General features: G+C 45.4%; 1 protein-coding gene across 2 annotated transcripts in view; it reads left to right on the plus strand.

Moving 5' to 3' along the window:
* The window catches only part of hibadha (3-hydroxyisobutyrate dehydrogenase a), a 41,499-nt gene that overhangs the window by 14,509 nt on the left and 10,916 nt on the right, over window positions 1–16,074 (plus strand). For both annotated transcript variants that reach the window (XM_083646900.1, XM_083646901.1), the window contains exons 5-6: window positions 6,254–6,387; window positions 12,130–12,206. In XM_083646900.1, coding sequence (XP_083503026.1) covers window positions 6,254–6,387; window positions 12,130–12,206 — 211 coding nt within the window. The remainder of the gene's footprint in view (window positions 1–6,253; window positions 6,388–12,129; window positions 12,207–16,074) is intronic.

The raw sequence follows: 16,074 nt of genomic DNA on the forward strand, positions 1-16,074 counted from the left end.
GGATCAGGCCACACACACACACACAGTAGGGGTGGGAATCACCAGATGCCCCACGATACGATATTATCACGATACTTAAGTCACAATACGATATCATTGCGATATTGCGATATGCTAGTGTTGCGACATATTGACTATTGCAATATTACAATATATTGTGATTTATTACCTTTTTTCAACTGCAAATGATGTCCCCAAAGGAAAAGACTTTGTCAACATCTGTTTTATCTAATGAAATAGTTTCCAGTCTGTTCATCTCACTTCAATCATTTTTATTACAGCAAAATGGAATTGTCAAGCAGACAGACATTACATTACATTATGTCATCTGTCCAAAGCGACTTAGTTACAATATCACATTTTGTCAACAGTACAGAAAACAACTATGCAACACAATCAATGACAGCGAAGACATTTTGATAGACTAGAGTAGCACCATGTAGGAAGTAGTTTGAGAAGGAGTAAGTAACATGTAGCATTAGTAAATTTGAGAAGGAAGATTTTTTTTTTTTTGACTGACCAACACTGTCATAAAAACCTGTCCTAAATGTTGCATGCACTTGACATTTTGTATAATAAGATATCACGATACTTGGCATTCGATACGAGACGATATATTGCCCACAAAATATCGCGATACTATGCTGTATCGATTCCCCCCCCACCCCTAGTCTCGCTGGCCAGCGACTATGGAGACCTGGCACCGCAGGTCTCCATAGTGGGATTGTGATGGGCGGCGCTTAGCGGCAGTGCCCTTGGAAAATAGTTTCAAACAATCCAACTTGCCGTTTTCGGCGTGTAGCAACGAGCTAGCGTGTAGGTTTCTGCCGTTAGCTTGCTAGCTAGTTACTAGCATTGTTGTTTTCACTGAGGCGGCAGGGCACTAGTTACAGCGACACACAGGGAGGAGGGAGCGGAAGCCGCTCTGATTGACATGGTTGGAGCCAATGACAGAGCTTGTAATAAGCCGGGAGCGGACATCCGGCTGCCACCGAAACAGTCGCTCCAATGGGAGAGCAGCTGTAGAGCAGGGGAGGGTTTATCCCTGTTGCCTGTTTCCGTGGCGCCAGACTCCTCGGACGGAAGGGAGAGGAGGCTGGCCAGCGAGACTACCCCACCCCTAACACCGTCATGGAGCTTAAAAGTGGCCTTGGTTCTCCTCTCCTCAGCCTTGCACTCTAGAGAGTAGAAGCCGTGGAGTAATAGGTCATTAATAGTCCGGCCAGCTTCCTCGTGGTCTGAGTATGGTTGGGGAGGGGGTGGTGGTGGGCGTGAGGGGTGTACCCAGCCAAGCAAAACTTGTCCCCTGGAGCAGGATGAGAGAAAGTGACCGGGGTAGAGAGATGGTTCTTTCCCAAGGGAATTATTCCCCAGAGGATAGCCTGCTAGACGTTAGAATGACTTTTTTCCCCCTGCGTCTCCTGAAACAGTTGGCAGTACGTCATGTTTTTTTTTAGTCCTCTGGCACAATCAGACAAACTCTGTTCAAGTTATGATTCAATCGTCGGGGCGGTGATTTGTAAAATAGCCTTTATCGCACTCTGTCTTTTGGGTGGCCCTGCTGTAAGTCGCTCCACCCTTCCTCTCCTCTGTGCTCTCCATTCTTCTGTCCCCCCCCCACCTTGTCTCCTCCCACCTTGTCTCCTCCCCTAGGGGGCGTTGTGTAGTTGTGCAGTGCTAACGATCCAGGACTGTCACTCCCGCTGGGATGGATGAGACGGTGGACCCGGTGCTCAGGAAGCCTCATTAGGATTCCTCTTTAATCCGTCTCTGACAGGACCGGCCCGAGAACGGGACGTCCCCTCACACACACACACACACACCCACACCAAAAGTGTGCACACCCCATACACACACACACACACACACACACACACACACACACACACACACACACACACTCTCACACAAACTCTCACAACGTGTATACAAACACAAATGCATACAAGGCAGCGCCCAATAAACAGAGACACACACACACACACACACACCGGCCCAATGTTATGCTAATGAGGTGTTATTCTTCCAGCAGCGAGGATCTTCCATCATCCCTGAGTCGCTGCTTATAGAAATCCACTACAGATCATAAGAGCTTATTATGGGTGATTAGTTAATTTGAGGGAGGGAGAGAAGGGAGGGATGCTGGGAGGTAGAGAGAGCACGGTCGTTGTCCTCCTCTGCTATCTCTCTCTCTCTCTACCGCTGTCTCACTCCTTCCTTCTTCCTCTCCCTCCTCAGAGAGATGTATTGATCAGCATGTTGACTGTGTTATCAATAATCTCCTCTTTAGTCGTCCTGCGAACAGTGATCTGCACTAATGAAGCAGCCCAGTTGTCACACTGCTCTCTCTGTGTGTGAGAGAGAGAGAGAGAGAGAGAGAGAGAGAGAGAGAGAGAGAGAGAGAGAGAGAGAGAGAGAGAGAGAGAGAGAGAGAGAGAGAGAGAGAGAGAGAGAGAGAGAGAGAGAGAGAGAGAGAGAGAGAGAGAGAGAGAGAGAGAGAGAGAGAATTACATTTCCTTGTTTTACTTTCATAGATTTAAAAGATGGAATTCATATTTCTGTATACTACATACTTCTTTTTAAATGCAAAATTATTGTGTGTGTGTGTGTGTGTAATAATTAGTACAAAAAATAGAGAAAAGAATAGAACATTTAAAAGGAGAAATAAGACAGCAGAGACCCAAAACCATTGGCTGAGTTTTCAAAGCTACCTGAAATTTAAGAAAAATCAGCCTGAATTACTTTCAGTTTATTCGTTTTATTTGACCCATGAGCATGATTGCAGTGAGATAAGTTCTACCGCTCCATTAGATTATGTAAGAGTCCAGATCAATAGATCAGATATAGATCAGTATTAATACTATACTGTATATCTCATAACATAACCACATTTAATAGTTTATCTCTCTTTCCAGATCTGAGCATTTTGTTTGAAGTGTTGAATTAGAAAGTTTTAACTGAACCAAAAAAGAAATATACAATTTGCAAGATAAAGGGTAAAATAGAAGTTTTCTCCAGTGGAGCAAACATTTTGAAACAAACTGAAACAAAACGTCATCTTTCAGAATGTAAATCATAAATCTATGCTATCCGTGGTGTGTGGAGCATATGTGTGTATGATTGGTGTGTGTGGTGGCCTTATGTTGAGCGTGTGTTTGCCGGGGTCCATAGGCAGCTGCCGCAGCGTGGGCTTTGGACTTCATTATGTGGCCCTAACGACCCGCTGACAGCTCGTCACTGACACACACACACACACACACACACACACACACATACACACACACATACATACTGAGTAGTGGCATCATCACACACTTGACAGCAGCACAGCCAATTAAGGAAGGGGGAGGGGGTAAATGGATGTATATTTATGTTTATGGGTCATGGAGATATACAGTAAAGCCATAGTGGCTCTCCTCTCCTCTCTGTCTGATAATGTGCTCTCAGCTGTTTTCACTGTGCTAATTCCTCTTTCATTATTAACACCAACATTATTAGGCTTTCACTATTAAGAGGCCTTTCATTAGAGCTAGACAGCACCCTCAAGAGCCATTTCAACTCTCCCCCCCCTCTCTCTCTCTCTCTCTCTACTTGCCTCAGTCTCTCTCTCCCCCCCCCTCTCTCTCTCTCTACTTGCCTCAGTCTCTCTCTCCCCCCTCTCTCTCTCTACTTCTTTGCCTCAGTCTCTCCCCTCTCTCTCTCTCTCTACTTCTTTGCCTCAGTCTCTCTCCCCCCTCTCTCTCTCTAATTCTTTGCCTCAGTCTCTCCCCTCTCTCTCTCTCTCTACTTCTTTGCCTCAGTCTCTCTCTCCCCCCTCTCTCTCTACTTCTTTGCCTCAGTCTCTCTCTCCCCTATCTCTCTCTACTTCTTTGCCTCAGTCTCTCCCCTCTCTCTCTATCTCTACTTCTTTGCCTCAGTCTCTCTCTCCCCTATCTCTCTCTACTTCTTTGCCTCAGTCTCTCCCCTCTCTCTCTCTACTTCTTTGCCTCAGTCTCTCTCTCCCCCCTCTCTCTCTACTTCTTTGCCTCAGTCTCTCTCTCCCCTCTCTCTCTACTTCTTTGCCTCAGTCTCTCTCTTTCTCTCTCTCTCTACTTCTTTGCCTCAGTCTCTCTCTTTCTCTCTCTCTCTACTTCTTTGCCTCAGTCTCTCTCCCCTTTCTCTCTCTACTTCTTTGCCTCAGTCTCTCTCCCCTCTCTCTCCTTCTTTGCCTCAGTCTCTCTCCCCTCTCTCTCCTTCTTTGCCTCAGTCTCTCTCTCCCCTCTCTCTACTTCTTTGCCTCAGTCTCTCCCCTCTCTCTCTCTCTCTCTACTTCTTTGCCTCAGTCTCTCTCTCTCCCCCCCTCTCTCACTCTCCTTCTTTGCCTCAGTCTCTCTCTCCCCCCCCCCCTCTCTCTCTCCTTCTTTGCCTCAGTCTCTCGCCCCCCCCCCCCTCTCTCTCCTTCTTTGCCTCAGTCTCTCTCCCCTCTCTCTCTCTCTGTCTCTCTCTCCTTCAGACTGAGAAGAGGAGTTTCATCAGTGAAGAGTAGTTGAGCATAATGATTGAGTCGTGTAGTTGGCTAGATTGTACTGTTAGCATAGATTATTTGTGTTTGTCGTATTCAGTAGTAGGTTAGTTAGTGATCTTAGACAGTTTAGTTTAGATAACGTACAGGATTAGTCACGCACAACCGATAGCTGGAATAAAACGGACATATTTTCAAAACTTACCACGCAGTCCATTGTCCTCGAGCACCGAGCAGGGCGAAGCCACCACGAGCCACAGACAGCCATTGAGCTTGTCGCTGCCCGAAAGGCACCGCCGTCCATTATACCCCACTCCCCCCCCAGCCCAGCCGAGCGGCGTTAAGCTCAGATCTGGGGGTTTAGATGCCCTTTAAGTTGCATAACATTTTGCTTACTACAGTAGGTATTGCACCTATTGTGTGTGTGTGCAGTTTGTGTTTTTTCCCCTCTCCCCTTCTGTGTGTGTGTGTGTGCGCGCGCGCGTGTATCTCTGTGTGTGAACCTCTGCGTTTACCAGCATGTTAATGTGTTAATATTTGGGGTTAGTCAATGGAGCGTTAAGGGGGTTGAGCCGTAGCAGATGAGATTGAGGCCAGGCCAGGTTGCCGCCTGCTCTGAACAGGGTTTATTCCTGTGCTAATCGGGCGCATCCTCAGCCATCTATGTGCTCCATCAGGACCCAACAGCACCCTGTGGAGGGGGTGGGGGGGGGGGTGGAGTTGCCTGCTACAACATGGCACGCTCCTTAAGCCATCAGGCATGGGGAGGGACGCCTAATTGAACATGATAAAGTGTAAAGTTAATTACCCCTCACGCCTGTCACTGATACCCCCGTGGGGTGGGGTGGGGCGGGGTGGGGGGTGTAGCCCCGGGCACAGCTGTTAGTGTGTGTGTGTGTGTGTGTGTGTGCGTGTGCGTGTGCGTGTGCGTGAGTGAGTGAGTGAGGAGGGGTGAGAGGACAAAAGGCAAGGCCTCCCAGGGGGGTTGTGCGGTGGATGATGGCAACAATCGGCTTTTAAAGATACCCCTGTCCCTCTGGTGCACCACTCCTTATTACGCCTCTCGCACTATGACTCTCTCTCTCTCTCTCTCTCACACACACACGCACACACACACACACACACCCTTGTATACACAATTGGTAGTATTAAACAGTCAAGTAGTTGTATTATGTTGTTTAATGAAGCAAATCCATATATTTCAGTTGAGTGGCAAAATTGTCCATTGCACTCTTATTCTAACTGTGCGTTCACACCGGGGCGTTTTTTCCCAAATTTGCGTGATGAGATTACACACAAAGTCAACGCAAACCCGCGAATAGATCTGATGTCGCCCCGGGCGGCGCGAATGAGGCGAGTGACGTGAATTTTCGCGATCCGAATGATGCAATACATTTGCTCCATCACCCATTGACTCAAGTTGAAAATTTTCAACTTTGGCGAATCATTTGTGTGGCCAAACTCACACGGGTGAAGCTTTTTTTCGCCTTGGTGTGAACGTACAGTAAAGAGTGCAAGTTTATCAGATGTAAAGTGCTTATATGGTGCAAAGTATACATGCTCAATACAGGTCCAGCTATGACTAATGCTGAGACTGGAGGTTGGTCCTTAACCATATTATTTGTGTGCTATTAAGTGTGTGTGTGCACCTCAATTAACCCTCAACCCTGTGTGTGACTGTGCTGTGTGTGACTGTGCTGTGTGTGAATGTGCTGTGTGTGACTGTGCTGTGTGTGACTGTGCTGTGTGTAGGTGTGGGGGCCGCCAGCCTGGCCAAGCTCACCTTCATGGTAGGGGGTGTGGAGGAGGAATACCACGCTGCCCAGGAGCTGTTCACCTGCATGGGAGCCAACGTCGTCTACTGTGGAGGGGTTGGCACTGGACAGGTAAGGATAGACACACTCACTCACACACAGTCACCGTCAACACAAGTACCTGCCTTTCCTCTTTTTAAGCAGTGCAGCCGCTTCTATAACTGACATGTGTGTCCGTCTGTCTGAGCATGAGGTGAGCCTGAAGTGGAAAACATGCTACAACGTCAAAGCCCTCGCCGTACGCGTCGAGGGCTACACTGGTGAGCCTGCCGGCGCGGCTGCCCGAGAATGGGACTTGATGCAGCTGACGTGAACAGTGCAAGTATAAAAAACGTAGATAAGGAGATAACAGGAGAGATTGAACGCTATTACCAAGTATATGCATTACTGTACATTCGCTCTCCCTTGGGCTAACTTCTACTCATTGAAATTAGGGCTGTGAATCTTCACTGGCCTCACGATTCGATTCGATTACGATTCAGACGGCTACGATTCGATTCGATAACGATTATCGATGCATCTCGATGCATCTCGATGCATCTTAAATCGATGCATCACTTTTTTGATTTATTTTTTCTCACTTTCTTTTTTCTCACTGTTTGGCTACTTTTAAAATAAAAGTGCATTTGGAATTGCATATTATGATCCATAATTAAAATAAACAACTGCATGTACTTCCATTATATTTTATTTGATTATTAAAATAAATAAATAATAATAATAATTAATAATCGATTTTTGACATTTGTGAATCGATGCAGAATCGTGCACGTCCGCATCGCGATGCATCTTATAATCGATTATTTTTGACACCCCTAATTGAAATCCTAGTAGTGAAATCACACAATTAACTAATTTTGCTGGGGAGTCCCCTGCAACCCCTTCGTCAAGCTGACTTTCGATTATCTAGGTCTAGCTACCGTCGGCAACACTCCAAGTGGAGGCTGTCATTGTAGCATGTTTCCAGCTTGAGGTGAGCTGCGTGAAATGTGGCCTAGGCTCCTCCCCCGGCTCCAGAAGGAAGCGAGAGAGCCAGGTCGACAGTGAATGGGGAGAGAGAGAGAGAGGGCTCAAAGCAGGTGAAACCATAGACTGTAGGGTGAAACATGCACACATACACACAGTGCCAGGCAGGCCCGCCGCACCCCATTACGCAGAGTACGCACACTGCGTAGGGCATCATGTGACTGAGGTCACACAAAAAAAAAAAAAAAAAAAAAAATTTGGTGCCCTCAGTCAGGCCACTCACTGAACAGCAGGCCAGGCGCTGCCTACTGGTTTACTAGTGGTTTTATTACTTTATTCAGGGTTAAAGTGGGTGCATCTCATTGTAAAATTGGAGTCGGCCCAAATTGGGCTTCAAACGGCCCAAATCTGGCTTCAACCGGCCCAAATCTGGCTTCAAACGGCCCAAATCTGGCTTCAAACGGCCCAAATCGGGCTTCAAACGGCCCAAATCTGGCTTCAAACAGCCCAAATCTGGCTTCAAATGGCCCAAATTGGGCTTCAAACAGCCCAAAAAATTTGCCGCCGCCCTTCGGATGCCGGCACACACGTCAGCCCGTATTGGCCTGGCCTGCTTGGTATCTAATGCCTGGCCTGAATTATGATCCCAGTCCGCCCCTACTTGCATGTACAGTTTAACAATCGCTTGTTTGCTGACATGTACAGTAATTCTAACAATTGTTTGTTTGCCATATGTAATGTAATGTGAGATACACTAGTATCGTTCATAATTAATGATTTTGCAGTCTTTCGTTTGACAGTTATTGAAAGTTTTGCGGGGGGGGGGGGGGGGGGGGGGCACCACAAAACAATTACGCTTAGGGCACCCAAATGGCCAGCAGCGGCCCTGGTGCCAGGGCTCGAGCATCATCATCATCATCATCATATATAAAAGGGAGGAAGTGGGCTGTTTCAGTTTTTGTCCCACATTGTGAGATTTGTGATGATTTTGGTCAGTAATGATGCCACTGATGATGTCACAATGTCTGACATGCGAAGTGTAGCAATTGTGCGCTGAGTGATGTCACTCGAGCGCTCCATGATGTGATAAGTAGGGCTGGGCAATATAATCGATACGGCAATATATCGCAATATTTTATTTCCGGATACTGTATCGATACTTGGATGCCATGTATCGCGATATTATTATTATTATTTTTTTTTCTTTTGCAGGCCATGCCATGCCAGGCCTCTGCATCTGGTGATTCCCACCCCTAATCGATACTGTATCGATATTTCCCATATCGATGCGTTCAGTAACACTCAACACTCAGTAGTTTTGACTAAATTTGTCCACTAACTTATCAGTATAAAGTGATGTACATATTATTACACTACCTGGGTGGTACACAGTGTGTTGTATCTTTAGCTCTTATTATTTAATTTTGAGTAAATTCTGTAGAATATCGCAATATATCGCAATATGTATCGCATCGCAATATATCGTGATACAATCGTATCGTGACCCAAGTATCGAAGGGGAAGAGCAGCACTGCACGAGCCCGTTGCTTTCCAGCTCTATGTCACACTCACGAAAAACAAATGGGCAGACAGCCGAGTCCAGGTAGGACAGACAGACAGACAGACAGACAGACAGACAGACAAACAGACAGACAGGGCAAACACACTGAGCACATCCATGGCAGGAGACAAAGCTGCGTTTCCCAAAAGCTTCTTAGCGCTAAGAAGCTTCTTTAACCCTTCTTAAGGCCCCCGTAAGAAGCAAACTCGTTTCCCAAGTGCTTCTTAGCCTAACATGATCTTTCGTTAAGAAGGCATGCGTTTCCCAAAAGCTTCTTAGCACTAAGAAGCTTCTTTGACCCTTCTTAAGGCCCCTGTAAGAAGCCAACGCTGCTTCTTAGCCTAAAATGATCTTTCGTTAAGAAGGATGCGTTTCCCAAAAGCTTCTTAGCGCTAAAATGATCTTTCGTTAAGAAGATTTTGTAAGAAGGCTCTGGGGCATTCTTAACACCTTCTTAATGACGAAACACTGGCTACGGTTACATGAGGCCTTTTAATTCGAAATGAAATCATTCGAATCAAATCATTCGCATTGATCGTTATTTCCTGCGAGTTTACAAGAGAAAATAGTATCCAATCTCAATCCTCTCTAACTCACTGCAGTCTTTCCGCGCATGCCCGTTTCACTTTTGACTGAAAAATGATGCCTCTAGATTAAAGAAAAGACACTGTGATGTTGACTTTTATGTAAATGTGCGCATTCGTTTCGTTATAGATCATGACTGCCCCGCAGCTAGCTTCACGTTAGCTTGCATGTAACGTTAGCGTCACCACAAGCTTGTGGAGCGCTGCCTGTTGAAGGTAGCCACAACTAGCTAGCTAAAGTTAGCCATAGCCACCACAACAGCTAACGTTAACGCCAAACAAATCCGCTGCCTCCTCCCCACGTTGCAAAAGTGGTTGATTTGTCATCATTTGAAACTGTCAACAGCCACTCTGGAAGCGGCCATGTTTCGCTAGCTGCTGGGGCCGGGTGTGTCTGACGCGGTTTGACGCGTTTGACGTATCCATGTGATTCCCCCTCCCTTCCTGAAGTGTGACAGAGCTCTTCCTTGAGAGGGAGATTGCTGACAACGGGCATGCGCAGAAAGACCGCAGTGAGTTAGAGAGGATCGTAGAGGAAAGAGCGTTCACATGTATAGAAAAATACTTCAATCGCATTGAGAAACAAACTACACCACCCCCTTAGATCGAATTTGACTTCACATCGAATTGGCCTTTTTCATTCTGCTTTAGGTGTTTACAAGATAAATTTGAAGAGGATTGGGATCGAATTCTGAGTTAAAGAGGATTGAAACTGTCCATGTAAACGTAGCTGGCAGATCCAGCCGCGTCAGGCAAAAGGAGATACTTGTGTCCACTGTCCCTCTTGTGTTTTTCCCTTTTTCCTTTCTTTCATGCACCCTTTAGTGTTTAAAATTGGGGAACACTTGAAAATCTCTCCTCTATGTATGGTTACTTGTGTTTTAAATGTTTTACCGTAGGCTATATTCCTCTAATCAGAATGGATTCCTTTTATAATAAGAATGTTGTGGATTTATATAGCACCTTTCACAGAACCCAAGGTCGTTTAAATTCTGTAGTGTTTCTCGCAATTTTGTTGTATGCTGTGTATATAAAGCAATTTGAACTGCAGTCCATGTCTGAAATAAATAATGTATAATAGAAGAAGTTCTTGTTTAACATGACCACGATTAGGTTATTCTACAACAGTGTTTCTCAACCACTGGGTCGTGGCCCACTGGTCGGCTCATAGTGCCATCTAGTGGGCCGCAGAGGACCTCTCACATCGAGATGGTGGACAGCTCCAGTTAAGATGCTTCTTAAGAGCCTTCTTTAGCGATGTGTTAAGAAGGCTGTTAAGAAGGCATTTGGGAAACACTTCTTTGGAGCCTTCTTAAGCTTCTTAACTCCTTAAGAAGCTTCTTTGTTGGGAAACGCAGCCCCAAGGTCAGTGTGTTCAACGTCCGGCATTGGCAGTCTGTGGAGAGAGCTGTTAAATTGAGCCGATGCAGGTGGACAACATGAGAGCTGATTGCAAGATACCACCTGCTTTACATCGTCACTCACCACCGGAATTAGCAGCAGACTGACCAGTCATCAGTTATATTGTTGAAACTGGAGTGAACTCTGAGACTGGAGTGGACTTATTTGTGATTAGATTGAACAAAGTGCATTTACTGTACTAAACCTGCACCGCTTACTTCACAATCTGGGTGTGATTAATTTTTTGTGGGGGGATTAGCACACTTTCCACATTCATTTCTAGGGTAGAGACTCTGGAGATGATGTTGATGGTGTGGCCAAACTCATGTCGAAATTCGGCATTGCACTCTGTCCGGACCCCAGCAGTGCACCCCCCAAGTTTAAAGTCAATCGGACGAATGGTTCTCAAGATATGTGAAAGCCATGTTCTGATTGGTCGAATTGTATGAAATTTGACACTGCAATTTCTTGGGTCCCCAGCAGCGCACCCACCAAGTTTGAAGTTGATCGGATAAACGGTTCTCGAAATAACCTGCATTTTGTGTTGCCAGTAGGTGGCGCTATCACTATGCATGTGTCCAAAATTCGGTGCCGCACTCCCTCAGGTTCCAGATAGCGCACTCCCAAAGTTTGAAGTCGATCGGATGAACGGTTCTCGAGATAAACAGCTTTTTGTGTTGCAAGTAGGTGGCGCTTTTACTGTGTCCGTAATTCGGCACCGCACTCCATCGATCTGGCAGTGCACTCCCCAAGTTTGAAGTAGATCGGATGAATGATTCTTGAGATAAACCACCGCCTACTGTTGCCAGTAGGTGGCGCTGTCCAAATTCTGCACTGCACTCCTTCAGGTCCCCCAAGTTAGGAGGCAATCGGAGCAATGGTGCGCCTTGCAACTTACTGGACATAGATACACGCATGCATACATACATACAGCTCTCCAATTAAAGTAGTAGGATTCCAGCTGTCACAAATCTCTGGGAATTAACTTTTTCCATCCTCAGACTCTAATTACCAGAGTCTCCTGGCCAATTCAGTGGGGTTAGCAACCCTATCTGGACCATTGGCTGTGTGAACACAAACGAACCAAGGGACAAATGCTACACTCATCATTATCATTTTAGCCCCTGAATCAGACCAAAGCAAACGAGCTACATGTGTGAAAACACTCGTGAGACAGGCTGTGTACTGTATATACTTGCAAATGTACTTCCATACCTACGCTATCTCTTATGCTGTCTTTCAAAAACACACTCATACACACATTAATAGTGTGTTTTCCTCTTTCTGGGCAACCCCCTCTAGGCAGCTAAGATCTGCAACAACATGCTGCTGGCCATCGGGATGATTGGGACCGCAGAGACCATGAACCTCGGCATCAGGTACAGTGAGCTGCTTCCTAGCTGCCACCTTACAGGAAAAACAAGGAGAAAATAGTGTTGACACTAGCTATGTTACATGCATAAAAATATGCCCGTAATATTACGTTATGAGCAGACACATACATGTTATATCTTGTTTCTAATAACCTGGATGAGAGACCCTGTCACATGCGAAACCTGAATAATGTACCAGGCATATTACAATATTATCTGGTATACCACATGTAAACATGTTATCCAATTGCCATTGGTTCATTGTAGCTGTAGCTAGCTTACGGCATGAGCTAAATCATTGGTTGGGTAACACGGATAGGAAATTCTCTTTATTTGTGGCGGATACGATAAAGAGATTATTGAGAGAAGGTAATTAATAATGCATCTAATGCTGACTTTACACCAAAATACTTTTCAAGCAATTTCACTGTCGCAGACAAATTGCCAATGTTGGGATGCAATCATGAGAGTGATGCTGGAGTTGTGGCGCGCTCCCATCATCTCAATCGTTTGGTGGTAAGGTGGTGATAAAACTCAGTCCCAGCTGTCTAAAGTCAATCTTATTCTCGATTCTGACACAATCAAATGTGTTTTAATATTATCTGAGTCTTTAGCCTTGGCTCATGCAAATAGTGTAGTTCAATGACGTGAACATTGCCAACAACAAATAGTTGCGCTTTCTCCAGCACCAGAACAGGACACCAATAAATGCAGCTATCCATGTTGAGCGCTGCGAGTCTCTCACTCATACCTGTTCATGCACTTCTCCTTGTTCTCTGTGTTGACATGACTGCACCCATGAAATTGCGTCCGTTACCTATGCCTACTGTCTTTTCAAAATAACATCACTTTCATGTTCATGGAACAGTTCAACAGTAGTGAAATCATCTGTGCAAACTATGTCATCCAACTATGTCAGCCAAGACTTTTTAAAAGGAAATAGAGTAACATTTGTAGAAAGTAGTTTGAAGAAGGAATAAGTAGCATTAGTTGGATTTTTTTTCTTTTAGAAGAAGAAAAAAAGGATGGTAGTTCAGGAAGGGCCCAGGTGTAGCCTGAAAAGGTGTGTTTTTAGTAGGGCTGTCAATCGATTAAAAATATTTAATCGCAATTAATCGCATGATTGTCCATATTTAATCGCGATTAATCGCAAATTATTCACAATTTTTTTTATCTGTTCTAAATGGGCTAACCCTACCTTAAACCGATATTTTTCAAGTTTTTAATACTCTTATCAACATGGGAGTAGACGAATATGCTTGCTTTATGCGGATATGTTTATTATTATTGGAACAATGACAAATACTGTCTAGAATATTCTTCAGAATAACCCCAAGGGTGCACATGCTGAACCATACTGTATAGTGAATATAGGCTACTGTAGTAGGCTGCATAATTAGCCTACTGGTTCATCTGAACAAAACAAACTAAGCACAGCTTAGAATTGCATTTATAAATGTATTTTGTTATAGCAGCAGTGTAGTAGGCTAGTGAAGACTACAGTAAATATCGTCAAATGAAGACGGGCCCTTTCACACCTAAAAGTCCGGACCAAGGTCCGAACCAAACTCATGTTGTTGTTACATTGTATACATTTGGTCCAGTAAGGTTCGCTTTCACACTGCAATGATCCCAGCGGACCAGCTGACTTTAACATGACAGACCTACAGTACATCCTGTCGTCATCACCTGCGTGGGCTGCGTCTCCACTGATTGGCTTGTGGATGAGCGTGCGTCTGACGTCCCACTACTGCTCCAAGGAATTTGCTCCTTGTTTACACCAGGTTTACGCACCACAATGAATGAACAGATCCACTTTGTTGTCATTATAATAGCATTATTATGGCATTGCTACCAGCAACACCAACTTCACTCGCAATACTCGAGATTAGTTTGTGTAGATGATTTGATAATCACATGTCACAATGTTTGTCTACTGTGAGCCACCGTAGTGTTTACAAGCTAAGCCTATCAGCGTGCCTCTAGCCCCAGCTGGTGTCCGAGTACCGGTAGCATATAGCTAGTTCATGATCTGGTCCGCAACTCACGTTATTAAAACTAGCAATCTGTTCACAAGTGTGTGATCCTTCACTCACACACCACACGGGAAAGTAGATTTTACAGTTCGAATTCGCCAAATGAACACCCTTGTTGTGCGCAAATTGTACCAACGCAGACAGGCAAGGAGGCGAAGACTGCAAGCCATCCTGCGAGCCTTTCTGGCAACGTGACGAGTGACGAGTCAGCTGTAGCTTCCTGTAATTGGTCCGATATTGCGAACCTTCCAATAAAATGGTTTCACACTGCACAGGAAGCGAACCTTGGTCCAGCTTGGTCCGGACCGAGACCACCTCTTTTGGTCGGATCAAAGACTCGGTCTTTGGTCCGCACCATGGTCCGTGGGAGGTTTCACACCTGTCATTTTGGTTCGGATCAAACTGGAAAGTCCGGACCAAACGAGGTAGGTGTGAAAGCGCCCTAAGGGCGCTTTCACATATAAGCTGGTGGACTCGGTGCGATTCGGGGGGGTGAAGTTGCAACATTGTTGCGATTTTCATTTGGTCTGGTCTATTGGACAGAATAGAGAAGGGAAATCTCTCCTCTCTTCAGCAGGCTTCTTGCCTGGCTGAGGGCTGACTGAACAACCCAAGTGAATCCGCAAAACGCAAAAAGGATAGCCAAGCCAGCTGTTGAGTGTTGTTGTTATGACGATGTACGTCACGCGGCGTGCAGGTCCTGTAGTACACGTGTGTGCACCGCAGTGTTTGTTTTGCTCCCTTCTACCGTGCCATTACGGTAATACCCTTTTCTTCCTCCTTTTCTGCTCCTCACGGATATTTATTTCTGCTTTACTTCCTGAAACCGCTGCGAACGGCTTGACTACAAGTACGGGTGCGATGAATGGACAAAATAGCGGCATGCGATTAACGCGATTAAAAAAAAAAACGCGTTATGGTCGGCCCTTAATCGCATCGCGATTAACGCGTTAACGCTGACAGCCCTAGTTTTTAGGCTCCGCCGAAAGATGGGCAGTGACTCATGACTGATAGACCCTTTTTACGGGGGCCATTTTGTGTCGAAAAGGCAGAATAAACAGGTGCAAGCAAAACACTAATGAGGGTTTCCAAATTCCAATCATGGGAGGTTGAAACCCTCATTAGTGTTTTGCTTGCACCTGTGTTTACCCTGCCTTTTCGACACAAAATGGCCCCTGTGAGAAGGGTCTATTGTCTTTAAATGTGAGCTGATGTGAGAGCTTGTCAGACTTGAGTATTTTCAAAGTCTTTTCTGAGTCTTTTCAAAGTTTTCTAGTGTATGGTAGGCATAAACAAGCTATCCTGAATAGGGCTGTAACTGGGATGTGAACTAATATTCAGAATATTGTGCATATGTAAATGTCACTGTGAGTCAGAACAACATGTAAAAGATTTAAGTGTGTCAACACAAGCCAAGTGGTAAATACAGCAGAGATCCACCAGTGTTAGCAGTCCGAGGTACGCCAATAAAAATCCAAATTAGATTCACACTAATATTATGAATCCAATAACAGTGGCACGGGCGGCTCGCAGACTCCAGCGATAGTTTCCACGTCTGGTTTATTTTTGTGTGCAGGCAGGAAGTCAGTACAAGTTGTGACCGGCGCACAGCAGAACAGACAACTTCTGGTGTGAATGGCCAGGCTCCTGCTCAAGCTGGATTTACACGTGGCACCGCTTTCAGATCCAGTTTGTTTGCGCCGTAAGGAGTCAGCTGTGAATATATGTCCAGTCAATCCAGACAATCTTCTCTCAAAAACACATTCCTCATACGAAAAAGTGTCTCAGGTCAATGGGAATTTGCTAGAAGACGCCTACTGTGTCAGTCTTAGATATAG

The sequence above is a fragment of the Poromitra crassiceps genome (genome assembly GCF_964638095.1).
Source record: "Poromitra crassiceps genome assembly, chromosome: 11".
NCBI lineage: Eukaryota > Metazoa > Chordata > Actinopteri > Beryciformes > Melamphaidae > Poromitra > Poromitra crassiceps.